Source organism: Equus caballus, chromosome 10 (genome assembly GCF_041296265.1).
Source record: "Equus caballus isolate H_3958 breed thoroughbred chromosome 10, TB-T2T, whole genome shotgun sequence".
Lineage (NCBI taxonomy): Eukaryota > Metazoa > Chordata > Mammalia > Perissodactyla > Equidae > Equus > Equus caballus.
Genome location: NC_091693.1, coordinates 11,813,446 through 11,827,486, shown reverse-complemented (window position 1 = coordinate 11,827,486; position 14,041 = coordinate 11,813,446). Strand labels below are relative to the sequence as shown.

Here is a 14,041-nt window from a genome sequence, read left to right as displayed (position 1 = left end):
TACAGTTCCCTCAATTTTGCTGCATTTTTGAAAACTGTCATATTAAAATGTTGGGGGGAAATGTCCTTTACTGTCAGAAACGTGCATTCAGTCATTTTCTGGGATTTGCCTTAAAATAACCGTAAGAGAGTGATAGACGAAATAAAAATAGAAAGTTGATGGTTATAGGACGCCGGGGATGGGCAGGAAGTTCACTGCACTCTTCTCTCGACTTTTGTGTTTGAAAACTTCCTTATTAGATAGTTAACAAATAAAAAGATGACTCTGGTTTCCTAGAGGCTGGAGTAGGGAGAGGGTCGGTTTCAGGGTCTGCTTTCAGATTGGGAGAGTTCCCAGGGCACGGATTGCTCCCTTTGGGCTTTCTCTGGCTGGGGCGCCCCCAGCCCTGCAGTGCTGCCAGTGTCCCTTCTCCCTGCCCGCCCTCCACACGTTAGCCTCGCCGGAAGTGAGGCCCAGGACAGGCCCCCCGCCTCTCCTCCACATCTGGCGCTGATGTCAACAGCCAGGGTGGGCGGGGGCCATGTTTTTTAGCTCCCGCCCAGCCTCGAGGGAGGGGTGGACCCCCCCAACTCCACCCCTTATTCACAATGATGGACATGTCACACACATGCTAGGCCCTGCCACGGGCCAGATCAGGGGCCAGAAACGAACTTTTATTGCAAAACAGGGACCTTCAAGCCACAGGCACGTCAGACCTGGCCTCTTCCCTGACACGGGAAGTTGGAAGCTGGCCCCCACCTTGGTCGTCTAGCCCCTTTTACCGGGTCGAATCGGGACTCTGACGCAGAGTAGGGGCGGTGGGTCAGTGTGTGTGTTGGCGGGGAGCAGAGGAGGCTTCCGACATGGTTACATAAGCAGGAGTGGGAGGGTGCACCTCTGTTCTGAGGGTCCTCCTGTGTCTAAGTTTACTAGGCTCCCAGGCTTGTGCACACTGGGGGTGTGCTCCTATTTGGGAGAATTTGGGGATCAGGGTGCTTGGAAAGGATGGTCCTTGAGAGCGGAAGGTGCAGAGGAGGCTGGGGCCGCGCCTCCACGGGAGTGGTGTGTCTCCGTAGGAAGATAGTCGGGAGCCTGGACAGTGTCATGTGTGGGCTGGCTGTGTGGTTCAGTGGTTGGGGGCATGTGGATGGTGATGGTCATGTGCCTGGATAGTGGCGCGGTCACAGGACAGAGGGCATGCTGGGGCTGAGGACAGGGATGGTCTGCGTGGTGACGTGACCCAGGAGGGGGCATGTGCTTCTCTGCACCAGGCTCCCAAAGATGGTGGCACTGGTAAGTCTGAGGAGTGAAGAGGGCATGTGGGCTGTGAACAGGAGGCTGTTTCGGTAGCTTATGAAGGTGGCAGCCGAACTCCATGTGTGGGTTGCGAGTCCAGGGGAGCGAGTCGTGTGTGAGTTGGGTTATCTGGACATGTGGTTGTGATTCCAGACAGACTAAATTTATGCCCGTAAGAAGCTTGTGTGGCCAAGTTGCCTCATGGCCCTCATGGCTGTGTATGGGTGTGTGATTGTCTCAACAGCTGCGTGGGCGGATGCCTGTGGTCCTGTGGACAGTGTAGGCTGAATATCTGCGTGACCGACTCTAGAAAACAGCTATCGGTGGGTGCATTTGGCTGCTTGCGGTGTAGACTTGTGGCTCTCGAGAAACAGCCATGTCCATGCCCACCGCAGAGGCCACCACCTGTCAAGGGTCCCTCCTTCATCTGGTCCACATAGTGGAGTGGGGTGGAGGTCAGTGGGGCCGGACTCGCAGCTGGAAGGCCGGGGGAATGTTGAAAACACCTCTGACAGCTGGCTGAAGGTTCAGGGCACCCAGCGGGCTTGCGCTCTCCAGGGAGAAGGCCTGCAGGATGGCGGTGGCCAGGAGGAAGATCTCTGCTCGTGCCAGGCCCTCCCCAAGGCAGACACGCTTACCTGGAAGGAAGAGGCAGATGGAGCCGGGTCAGCCCGCCTCACACCCAGGCCCGGGGAGGACTGGAGGGTGGGAGGGGACAGGCCCAGCAAATACCTAAGGAGTAGGGCAGGAAGGCCTCTTGCTTCTTGAACCTTCCGTCCGCATCTAGGAACCGGCCTGGGTTGAACTCCTCTGGCTGCTTGAAGATCTCAGGGTCATGGAGGACAGAGCCAAGGAGGGGGAAGACCTCAGTGCCCTGAAGAGAAATCATAATAAAACTACAAATATCCCTCACCACCCAGGCCTTCGGTTCCCGAGAGCAGAGCACAAGAGTCTGGGGTGTCAGTGACACCAGTTCACAAAACATAGTGGCATCAACATGGATTAAGCATATTACAGGTCAGGCACTTTATTAAGCATCTTATATATATTATCCCATATGTAATAGGTACATGTACCACACATGCACACATGAACTCACCAAATCTTTTTAACAAGCCTGGGAAGCAGTTACTGATATGATCCCCATTTTAAAGATGGGAAAATTGAGACCCAGAGAACTTAAATAAGTTGCCTGAGGTAACATTTGGACACAGCAGAGCTTGTTCTTTTTTTTTTTTTTTTTTTTTTTGGTGAGGAAGATTGGCCCTGACCTAACATCTGTGCCAATCTTCCTCTATTTTATACGTGGGATGCCGCCACAGCATGGCTTGATGAGTGGTATGTAGGTCTGTGCCTGGGATCCCGTGAATCCTGGGTTGCCGAAGCAGAGCGCGGGAACTTAACCACTAGGCCACTGGGCTGGCCCCAGAGCTTGTTATTTTTATGCTTTGCTTTTAAACTTTGGGAGTATGTTGTGATTCAGCTGTGGCTGCCCTAAGTCCCTGGCTCAGAGTCTAGCTTTTTGCCACTCTGGTCTTTGGAGGGGGGTGAAGGCAAGGGTGAGCGGGAGAGGGCTGTCTATGGAGGCTCCCCCGATCACGTTCAGGGGAAGTGGCAGCCCCTTCAGCTGAGATCAGAGTTACCCTGTTCCCAGGACTGTGGTGCAGGGGGAAGGAAGGTGGGGAGCGTGAGGAGACGGAGAGGGACTGACTTTGTTAGGGACTCTGGCTGTCGGGGGTCTGCGCTGGGAAGGTGACGGGGCTCCAGGAAAAGACAGGGTCGTGTTACTGCTGTTAGAATAAGAGAAAGGCAGGCAGCAGTGGTTACAGTGCAGGGTCTGGGTGCAAATCCTGCCTTTACCACTTGCAGGCTGGGTGATTTTGGCAAGTCTTCTAACCTTTCCAGGCCTCAGTTTCCTCATCTGTAAAATGGGCATGACAACAGCGAAGGTCGCTCTGAAGATTAAATAGGGCAATATCCACATAAAGCATTTAGACTACTACCTCACCCAGAGCAGGTCCTGTCACGGATGCCTGTTATTGTCATTATCAGTAATTGTCTGAGTTGCAGCAGTCACGGCATTAGCAATAGTTGCTGCTGCCGTGTACGTAGGACCCCCAACCCCTGCACCAGGACCTGGGTTGGTGTTTTACAAGCATTATCTCATAGATTCCTTGCAATCTTGAGTTGATACTATTATTGTTCCCAGTTTAGAAGGGGAGTGAATTGCCCAAAGTCCCAGCTAGAAAACAGCAGGGCTGGATTCTAACTGCTATGGGTTTTTTAAAGATTTTATTTTTCCTTTTTCTCCCCAAAGCCCCCTGGTACATAGTTGTATATTTTTAGTTGTGGGTCCTTTTAGTTGTGGCATGTGGGACGCTGCCTCAGCATGGCTTGATGAGGGGTGCCATGTCCGCGCCCAGGATCCGAAAAGGCGAAACCCTGGGCGGCCAAAGCGGAGCACAAGAACTCAATCACCCGGCCACGGGCCGGCCCCTAACTGCCATGGGTTTGATTCTACAGTGAAGCTCAAGGAGGGAGCTGCTTGTGGTCAGGTGGCTCCTGTTTCCCGGGAGACATCGCCCCCTGGTGGTGCTGGCTGTGAGTTGCTCTTGTATGAAGGGGCAGGAACTGAGGGAGAGAAGGGAGGGGGAGGGAGAGGGAGAGACTGGATGTGTTTGCAGCAGGGGCTGAGGGGGAGGGCCTCTGTCAGACCTCACTTTTCAAATTGCTACCCTGCTTGTCACCTCATCTAATTGTCCCAAGCACCTTGGGAGGAGGTAGAATTTGGATATCCATTGGACAGATGGAGAAACTGAGGCCCAGAGACAGAGCCAGAGGGCAAGAGAACTATATACAGAAAGAAAGAGAGAGAGGGACACAGAGAGAGAAAGAGAGGGAGATGAGAGAGAGAAAGAAGATGTGAGAACAAAAGAGAGGGAGATGTCAGCAAGAGAAGAGAGAGGAAGAGACAGAGACCAAGATCCAGAGAAGGTCAGAGGAATACACAGGGAGCACCGGACTGAGGCCTGAGGCAGAGACAACTGCGTGGCCGTGGCTGACTTGCACACTTACCTGGGGCAGGGTGTACCCTCGGAAGCAGGTGGTCCTTGTGAGGGCTCGGGGCATTCCCATGGGCACCAGTGCCAGCAGCCGCTGTGCCTCATGCAGAACCGCGTCCGTGTATGGGAGGCGGGCTCGGTCTCCCAGACCTGGCGCCCGGCCGTCTCCCAGCTCCCGTGTCAGCTCCTCCCGCACGCGTTCTGCACCCAGGAAGAGGAGGGCTGGAGGTCAGCGGTGGGGTGGGGCCCTGTGATCCTCCCTTTGGAAGCCCCATGTTCTTGACCTGCTGTGATTAGAGGTGAGGCTGGCAGGCTGGGAGGGAGTCCCCCAGACCTCACTAAGCCCAGGTCCCACACATCCTGTGTGCTGGGCATTACATCTGTTTTTTTTTTTTTTTTTGAGGAAGATTAGCTCTGAGCTAACATCTGCCACCAATCCTCCTCTTTTTTGCTGAGGAAGACTGGCCCTCAGCTAACATCCATGTCCTCTACTTTATACGTGGGATGCCTGCCACAGCATGGCTTGCCAAGAGGTGCCATGTCCACACCCGGGATCCAAACCAGTGAACCCTGGGCCGCTGAAGCAGAATGTGGGAACTTAACCACTGCATCACCGGGCTGGCCCCTATATCTCTCTTAATTCCCACAGCAATCCTGTGAGGTAGGGACCATTATCTATCTCCATTTCCCAGATGAGGAAACTGAGGCCCAGAGAGCTGAAGACACAGCTGTCTCCATTCCACCGAGGCCACCAGACCCCAGGTCCCATCCTCCCAGTCAGCCCTCCTCACTGGCCCACAGCATTTACGGCAGCTGCCTGACCCGGAAATGCTGGAGCTCCTCAGGGCTCACTCCCAGCCCTGCCTCTCACCCCACCCTCCCTCACCATTGCCGCCTGTTCCTGCCTGTGCTCTCACGACTCCAGTTCATCTTTCAGCTCCAGTCCTGACCCCGGTGTCTCGTGGCCTCCTGGAGGCCTCCCCACAGGTGGCTCCAGGCCCCTCACACTCAAATTGTCCCCAACTGACCTCAGCATCTCCCCTGAAATAACTTCTCATCTCTTCTGTCCCCATCTCAGAGTGGCCCCCAGTCCCCTGGCCTATCCCTGGATGCCTTCCTCCCCCGTCATTCTCTACCACCTGCCTACTTGACCCTCTCTTCCCTCTCCACAGCCCGGCCCGGCCCTGTCTTCTCCCACCCAGGTCCCTTCCCTGTCCTCTTCTATGGGCTCCTGGCATCCTCTCTCACACCTTATAATCTACCTCTTCATGGCAGCCCAAAGGATTTTTCTAAGATGCTAATTTGACCCTGCTCTCCCCTGTTCAATACCCCTCCATGGCTCCTCATTACTCGGGATCAGGTGCACAGTGTACCCCTAAGGGAACAAGGCCCTGAGACATCACCTGCCTCCTTTCTCACTACGTGTCATGCTGCAACTGGCAGTCCTTCCAACTTCTTCTCATTCCTCAGACACCTCAAATGCTGGGCTCATTTTTGCCTCCAGGCTCTGGCTCACGCTGTCCACTCTCCTGAACATCCTTCCCTCTGAAGCCCTCACTTCTGTTCCCAGAGCCTGGTTGGTGGAAAAGGCTCCTACCTTGGACCTCAGGGTATTTCAGCAGGAGCAGGAGGGTGTAGCGGACTGTTGTGCTCACTGTCATCGTCCCGGCGAACAGCAGATAAGTGACCGTCATCAGCATGTTCTCGTCAGTGAATTCCGTGTTCGGGTCCTGTTCCTCCTGCGAGAAACCAGGTGGAGGGGCTCAGAGAACACAGGCTGCGGGGAGCAGAGGCCCAGCACAGCCGGGCTTGGGGTGCGGCACAGCAAGTCTGTCAGTGAGTTTAAATAAATGTTTGGGGAAGTTGGGAAGTGCGCGCTGGATATTAATTCTCTCTGGTTGAAATGTTTTTAAAAATGAAAGAGAATGGTCACTATTAAAAAACCCCACAAAATAGCAAGTGGTGAGGATGTGGAGAAATTGGAACCCTTGTCACCGTTGGTGGGAATGTAAAATGGTACAGCTGCTATGGAAAATGGTATGGCGATTCCTCAAAAAATTAAAATAGAATTACCACATAATCCAGCAATTCCACCTCTGGGCATAAACCCAGAAGAATGGAAGGGTCTCAAAGAGATATTTGGACATCCACATTCATAGCAGCATTATTCACAATAGCAAAAAGGTGGAAGCAAACCCAGGGTCCAGTGATGGATAAATGGATAAGTAAACTATGGTATATACAGACAACAGAATGTTATTCAGCCTTAAAATGGGAGGAAACCCTGTTGCATGCTACAACATGAATGAACCTTGAGGACATTATGCTAAGTAAAATAAGTCAGTCATAAAAAGACAAATAGCGTATGATTCCACTTATAGGAGGTACCTAGCGTAGTCAAATTTATAGAGACAGAAAGTAGAATGGTGATTACCAGGGACGGAGGATGGGGGGTTGTTGGTTCAATGGGTATAGAATTTCAGCTTTGCAAGTTGAAAAGAGTTCTAGAGACTGGTTGCCCAACAACGTGAATATAATTAACACCTACTGAACTGTACACTTAAAAATGGTTAAGATGCTAAATTTTATGCTGTATTTTACTACAATTAAAACTTTTAATTTTAAAAAATGAAAAAGAAATGAGGCTACAAGGTTAAGAAAAAATATCTCTCTCTCCATGAACAGGGTGACTGCATTTATTCAAAGAACGGGGCCCTGAATTTCTCCCATAATTTCCAAAGTTTGTACAATTCAAAACTAGCTATTTCCACAGGAGTCACCTTAACTCTAATTTTCTCATAGAATAATAAACTGTTCTCACGTTAATTAGGTTAATTAAATTAATCACGTTAATATAAATGTTAGTCAAGTAGAATTTATTAGTATAATTTGCTATTGCAAGATTTCACGAGTAAATGATTGTAATTTGCAGGAAATGTCCTGTGTGGGTGGGGGATGCAAGGGGTGGGGTGAAGTGATGGTGGGGATTGCTGGTGGCAGGTCACTGAGCATGGAGCCTGAACAAGGGGCCAAGGTTGGAGGGAGGAGAGAAGAGAGATGCAAGAGACGCAGACACACATGAGGAGGTGGGTGGGGAGAGACAGAGAGAATACGCTATGCACATACACCTAGAGACATATCCACAGAAAGACATGGAGCGGGGGGGAGAGAGAGAGAGAGAGCGCCCTGACAGAGATGCCCAGCTACACCAGGGTAGGGGCTGGCCAGGCCATCAGCTCTGTTCAGGATTCCCTCCTCCCCTCCAACCATACCCTTGCCCCACCTGTGCCATCTTCAGCAGGAAGGCATCCACAACATCGACTGCGGGGCCTGAGGAGTCCAGGTTCCCCCGGTGCCGCTGCACCTGCTGGGCAGCGAAGGTAGCCAGGGTGCTCAAGTGTCTGAGGAGCTGTTTGTGGGGGCCTGGCAGGGGCTGCAGGAGCCGGGAGAACATCTCGTAGGTCTGTGGGGAGAAGGGCAGCTGTTCTCATGGGGGCCTGGCCACAGGTGGGCAGGAACCTTGGGGAAGGTGCCAGAGAAGCGTCCCACTTACTTACTTGGCCCCATGGGGAGCTGATTGCCAGCAGGGTGCTGCCAGCTGCCTGGACCAAGGCCTGGAACTCCTTATCCTCGTAGGGGAAACGGAGGCCGAAGGTGAGGGAGCAGACAATGTTGGAGGTGGCCTGCGCCAGCAGCAGGGAGGGGTCAAATGCCCGTCCTAGGGGGGCAGGGGGCAGGGAGGAGGGTTGTGATGGAAACAGGCAGAGGGAAGCTGAATTGGAGGTGGAGTGGACCCACAGAGATAGAGTGGCAGCTAGACAGGACCAGAAAGAGACAAGCAGAGAGAGAGACAGACAGACAGAGAGATAGGGGAAGAAAGACAGGCAGAGAGGGATAGACTGGGAAAGATAGAGAGCCAGACAGAGAAAGACAAAAGACAGAGACAGACTTACAGGAGAGAAAAACAGAAGTGGAGAAAGAGACAGAAAGAGTGATGTGAAATACCAGGGACAAAGAGACATAAGGAGGAGGAGGAGATACACGTGGAGGTGAATGGAGCCCCCAGCCCAGCCCCAGAGTCCAAGACTTCCACTCCCGCTCAGTCCTGGGGCCAGGAGGGGAGACTCCCAGGCACAGTGGGAAGGTCCTCCCCATACTCAGGCAGGACTCCAGGGATCCTGGGCTGACCCGCCCTGCTGACCTTCTGTCTTCTGGAGCGCCTCCACTAGACACTGGGTCTCTGCCTGGATCAGCTCCTCGCCTTCTCGCTTCCCCATGCCCAGGTCCCGCAGAGTGAGCATGGTGAATCTCCTCAGCTGCCTCCACCGCTCCCCACTGGAGAAGAAGACCCCTGTGCAGAAGGTAGACTCAAGGAGGGACCAGACCCTCTCCCCATTCCCCAGGGTCACCCCCTTCCTCCCAGTGAGGTGCCCTAAGGGGAAAACTTTGGGCCCTGACCTGAGTCCATACCAGCCTAGCCCAGGGATGAGGACTCAGGAGGTGCTCAATAAACGCCTAACCTTGGGTCAGAGGGTGACACTGTCCTGCGAAATTGGTAACTGGGATTATCCAGGCTCCTCCTGTTCTGTGATTAACCAGGGTGAGTGAAGCTTTCTTCCTTCCTTCTAACTGTCCATCTTGTTATTCCTCTTTTCACCCACCCATCCTTTTATCTTTTTCACCTTTCTCCTCCCTTCCATCCATCCAACCACCCCAACATTTATGGAGTACTACTGGATCCCATCCTTCTATCCATCCATCCCAACATTTAGGGAGTAATATTGGGTCTCATCCATCCATCCATCCATTCCAACACTTATGGAATACTATTAGGTCCCATCCATCCATTCCAACACTTATCGAATACCATTGGGTCCCATGCCCCATGTCGTTTGGAGGCTGAACAGGTAGGAAGGAGGATAGAACTGCACTGTTTTCCTCCTTTATCCAAGAGACCTGCTCTGGACAGACCCTTCCCTGCTCTGAGCTCAATGTTCTACCTGTAGAATGCAGGCCCATGGTGTTCCCCTGGATGCCCCCTCCTGGGTGTTCCCTGCCCACCCACCCCTCCACTGTGTCCCAACCTGGCCTCAGCATCTCTCCTCCTTCCTGTCTCAGCCCATCATCTCCTGCCGCCTGGCTAGAGCCCTGGATTCCGCTCCCAACCACCCCACAGCCCAAGCCCTGGTCCAGCCCAGTCCCCTCCATGGGCTACCACACAGTAACCAGAGGATCCTTCTAATTCTGACTATATTCTTTCCCTGCTTAAAAATCTACTGCTCTCAGGAAAACCCAAAGCCCAAAACTGGCATGACTCAGGCCCTGCGTGACCAGGCTCCGCCGACTTCTCCAGCTTTATTACTCATCCCAGTACCATTGCACTGAGCTTCTCTCACTTCCTCAAAGGTGTCATGAGCCCCCCTCTGGGCCTTTGTCTCTGCTGTTCCCTCTGCCTGGATCATGAACCTCTCCATCCTCGATGAACCAACTCCACTCATCCTTCAGGTCTCAGCTCAAATGTCACCTCCTCTGAGAAGCCTTTCAATTCCTCCCATTCTTTCTCCACTCCCACCAGCCCCCAGGCCAGCACAGGCCCCCTGAGTCCTGCTCTCAACCCTGTAGCTCTCATTTTAGAATTCCATTCTCTCCCTCTATTGTCTTATTGCAAGCCCATCTCTCCCACAGTAAGACAGGACACCATACCTGTCTTGGTCACCTCCATGTCCCCAGAACTCAGTACAGGGCCAGGCATAATGAAAACCTGTCAGTCGAATGAATGAATGCTTCTTTCATCTCCACGCTTTTGTACCTGCTGGTCTCTCTGCCTGGAACACCATTCTCACTCATCCTTTGAGTCTCAGCTCAGACATCCTGTCATTCAGGAAGTTTTCTTGGACATCCCTCACCAATCAGGCTGGGTCAGGTGCCTCCTCCCATTCCTGCAGTTCCGGCGCTTCCCCTATCCTAGTCCTGATCCTTCTGCCTGTGCCTCCCCCATCCCAGGCCTGATCTCTCTGGACTGTCACTGTCCAGTGACAGGTCTGTCACCTCCTAGCCTACGTGCTCTGGGGGAACAGGACTGAGGCTGTTTAGTCCCTGCTGTGGTCCCAGCAGTGCCCAGCACCGCCTTCCTGCTTTCAGTCTCAGCACAGAGGACAGTTTTTAGATTTTGTGTCTGCCCATCAATTTCCAGGGCTTTGAAAGCTCTCCCCCTTCCTCCCAGCCTTCAGGGCTCCACCTGGAGCAGTGATAACACTGCTACAACCTGGTAACTAATGAGTGCTTGCCTTGTGCAAGGCCCAGTCCTCGTTCAAGCCTCAGTATAACCCTATGTAATAGGCACTGTTATCATCCCACTTTGGACCCAGAGACACTAAGCCATGAATGAAGGTCATACACCAGTAAGTGGTGGCAAGCTCTGAATGAAGGAGCCGCCTGCCTCCTGCTCTGCTCATGACTCACCATGGCCATCAAAGGTCTGGTCCAGTGTCGCCAACATCCCCCGCCCACTGAACTCCTCGGCTTGATCTCCCAGGGCCTCCCGCACAGCCTCGTGCCCAACCAGGACCACCACGCGCCGCCAGGGTCCCAGGTACACGGTGAACACTGGTCCATACTGCTTACTCAGCTGGGGAAAGGGAGGGAGAAGGGGGCAGGTGCTGTGGGCAGGCTGCCGCTCTTCCAGTCTAGGTGTCTCTATCACGGTCCCTCTCACTGAATGAGCCACCTGCTCCCTCTATGAAGAGCCCCCTCCCCACCCCAAACGGAAATAGCCCCTTGGGAGGCTCAGTTCTCTTTCTGCGCCAGGCTCCCAGGCCCCATCCCCATGGAGCCCCCTCCCCCAACATACTCTTTAGTCCCCATCCTCTTATCTCCTGCAGATCTCTAACTTCTAACCTTGGGACAACCCAGAACCCACCCCCCCCTCCCCAAACTCAGACATATGGCAGCAAAAATGGGCAGCTGCAGCTTTGGTTTCTCTTAATTCCTCAAGCCATCCCTCCTCCCAAAACTAGCCACCCTTTTCAATCTCTGCTAAACCCTCAAATTCTGGGGCAGATACTGCTGAGCACCTGCCCATCTGTCCCTACGACCCCTGCCCCGCTCGCCACCACGTCCTGGAAGTCCCCCAGACTCCTTCTGAAGGAGTCTGAACCTCTGGCCTCTCCCACTGCCCCCACCCTGCAAAGGTTGGGACTGCCTCAGCCTTCTTTCTTGCTGTCCTTCTCTTCTCTGAACTTCCAGCTCTCTCCTGGCTGAGCTCCATCTGCTTGATTCTCTGCAGACAGATTCCTGGAACCCTCCAGCCTCTGCCTCCACTTCCCCCCCAGGGGCCCCTTCCCTTTTTCTTCTCTGCTTCCTCCTCAGGATAGCTCCCCTCAACCTCCCAGCTACCTCTCCCCCTGGGACAAGCTCACCACCATCACACCAGTAGCTCCCCTTCTGTTTGAGGACTCTGGTCTTACTCAGCTTTGGTCCCCTGCTCCCACCACCTTCCCAGGATTCTGTGGGCCCCTCTGCCCAGGACATCTGCTACTGGATCCCACTTCCCTGCTCTCACATCCTCTCCAGGATTCTGTGGGCAGAGGTCTCTGCCCCTCCTAGCCCTGCCCCCCTGCATCCTCTCTCCCGAGGCACCCCTCTCCTTCTCAGCCCTGGTTCCCTGCTCCTGCCCCACCCGAGGACACCCGTAGTCCCTTTGCACTGGAACCCTGCGCCTGCCTCCTCTAGGATAACAGAAGGCCTCTCTGCCCTGGCACTCTGGTTCCTCTCCCTGGGGACCCCCGCCCCCCGGCCACGGCGTTCTCCTGGCGCCTCACCCGCAAGAGCCCCAAGTACAGCGCCCCGGGCCGGAGCTGCAGGAGGTTCCCCAGCAGTGGCAGCGGCGCGGGCCCGGGGGGCAGGTGGCCTCGCGTCCAGGTCCGGGGCAGCACCAGCGTCAGCACCAGGAGCAGCAGCAGCACCAGCAGCAGCGTCCAGGTGCCGCCCGCCTCCATCTCGGCAGGTTGGCTCCCTCTCCTTGCTCCCAGACGCTCCACGCGGCTGGGCCGGTTGGGGGCGGGAGCCGGTGGCTCCCTCCTTAAGGAAATCTGGCGGAGGGGGCGGGGCAGCTAGCCCCTCCCCCTGCCTATAAGCAGCATTCGCTCCCCGCCGCCGGATTTCTTTCTCCCAGACCACCGCCGCCACCTGGTGTCGAGGCCGCGCTCTCGAACGGATGTCTCCCAGGTCACCCAGGTTCTGAGGGCGGAGACAGCGCCTTGGGCTCCAGGTAGGGCGTGGGCAAACAGGAGCAACCTGGAAGCCAGAGACTTTGGCCGCCTCGGGAGGCCACACCCTGTGCCTGGCGGTGACTACCCCGCCTCCCTCCTCATCGTAATCGTGGTGTGCGTTCACGTGCGCGTACGTGTGTGTTGTCTTTGAGCCAAGTTCCTCCAGCATCTTACATCTTCCCCGCGAACTAGCAGAAAGGTCTTGACCTTGAGCAATAATCTGGTCAGAGAGGTAAATGAGTTGGCCCTAGGCCACCCAGCCAGCCAGCGGCAGAGCTGGGATTTGAACTCAAGCCAGTCTGAATGATTGACTGAATCATTCATTCACTTAGCAGTATAGTATAGTGGTTAGGAACATGTCTGAAGCCAGAGTTCACAGTCTAGCTTCTCTGTGCCTCTCTGTTAACTCGTTTGTAAAACGGGGATAGTTTTCAGGATTAAATAGGTACAATGTGGACACAACTTAAACAGGAACAGGTGCATATAGAACAAGTGTTAAATAAATGTTAGCTAATATTCTTTCACTAGTAGCTGTTCTTCAGGTCTAACTATAAGCTAGACTTTGTTCTGGACCTGGGGATGCAGCTATGAGTAACAGAGAAGGGTGCTGCCCTCCTGAAGCTCATATCCACATGCCAACGAAATCATAAATTAAGATAATTTCAGGTAGTGCAAAGGCCTGCCAGGGGAATGAGCTTATTGAGGAAGAAGGTTGGAAGGTCAGGTCCGTGCTGTTTGGTTCAAAGCTGTATCCCCGGCGTCTAGAGCAGTGCCTGGCACATGGTAGGTGCTCAATAAATATTTGTTGCGCCAAAGATTGAATGTAGGAGATGGGGTCTTCGAGGTCAACAGGGACCAGTCTTGCAGGGCCATGGAAAAAACTTTGCATTTCATTTCTAGTGCGAAGGGAGCAGTCGAAGGGTTTCCAGCACGGCAGTTGCTTGGTTTGCTTTGCCTTTTCATTTAACATTTTCTTCCGAAAACTTTCAAACCTACAGTAGACACCTGTATATTCACCACCATAGATTCCACCAGTAACATTTTACTATCCTTAGTTTGTTACATATCTATTCCTCTTGCCCCATCAACTCATCTAACTTTTTTGGATGTGTTTCAAAGACAGTTGCAGACACCAGTATACTTCAATCCTAAACACCTCAGCATGCAGTGCATTTGGTAGAGTTCAATATTTGCATACAGGCATTCATCCTCCCCCCTCCTGCCGCCAGGGTAAATTGACATACAATGAAATGCACAAATCTTAAGTGTATTTTAGATGAATTTCAACAAATGCATACATCTGTGTGACCCAAACTCCTATCAGCACACAGGGAGTCACCATCATCCCAGAAACCTCTCTCAAGCCCCTTCTCAATCCCACCTGGCCCCCACACTGTGCTGATCACCCCCCTTCTGGAGATTAGACTTCTCTGT

General features: G+C 53.5%; 1 protein-coding gene across 3 annotated transcripts; it reads right to left on the bottom strand.

The window, feature by feature from the left end:
- Positions 1-611: 611 nt before the first annotated feature.
- On the bottom strand, positions 612-12,683 carry CYP2S1 (cytochrome P450 family 2 subfamily S member 1). 3 transcript variants are annotated; one of them, XM_023649783.2, is made up of 9 exons: positions 12,158-12,683; positions 10,800-10,965; positions 8,539-8,688; positions 7,895-8,055; positions 7,621-7,800; positions 5,935-6,076; positions 4,351-4,538; positions 2,008-2,149; positions 612-1,913 (listed from the first exon to the last, which is right to left on the bottom strand). In XM_023649783.2, exons 1-9 carry the CDS (start codon positions 12,332-12,334, stop codon positions 1,732-1,734), a joined length of 1,488 nt encoding a protein of 495 aa, XP_023505551.2. In that variant the 5' UTR covers positions 12,335-12,683; the 3' UTR covers positions 612-1,731. The 3 variants fall into 3 exon arrangements, with proteins under 3 accessions (XP_023505551.2, XP_070079046.1, XP_070079047.1); XM_070222945.1 differs by lacking the exon at positions 12,158-12,683 and adding an exon at positions 11,756-11,882; XM_070222946.1 differs by lacking the exons at positions 10,800-10,965; positions 12,158-12,683 and adding an exon at positions 10,041-10,188.
- Between the last annotated feature and the right edge of the window lie 1,358 nt (positions 12,684-14,041).

What these genes read in the sequence shown, in the direction of transcription:
- CYP2S1 (XM_023649783.2), bottom strand. Translation starts at nt 12,334, where the DNA reads ATGGAGGCGGGCGGCACCTGGACGCTGCTGCTGGTGCTGCTGCTGCTC. An exon ending in TCCTGCTGAAGATGGCACAG is followed by an intron (nt 6,077 to 7,620) that starts GTGGGGCAAGGG and finishes GGTTTCTCGCAG; the next exon opens with GAGGAACAGGACCCGAACAC. An exon ending in GAGGGTACACCCTGCCCCAG is followed by an intron (nt 2,150 to 4,350) that starts GTAAGTGTGCAA and finishes ATTTCTCTTCAG; the next exon opens with GGCACTGAGGTCTTCCCCCT.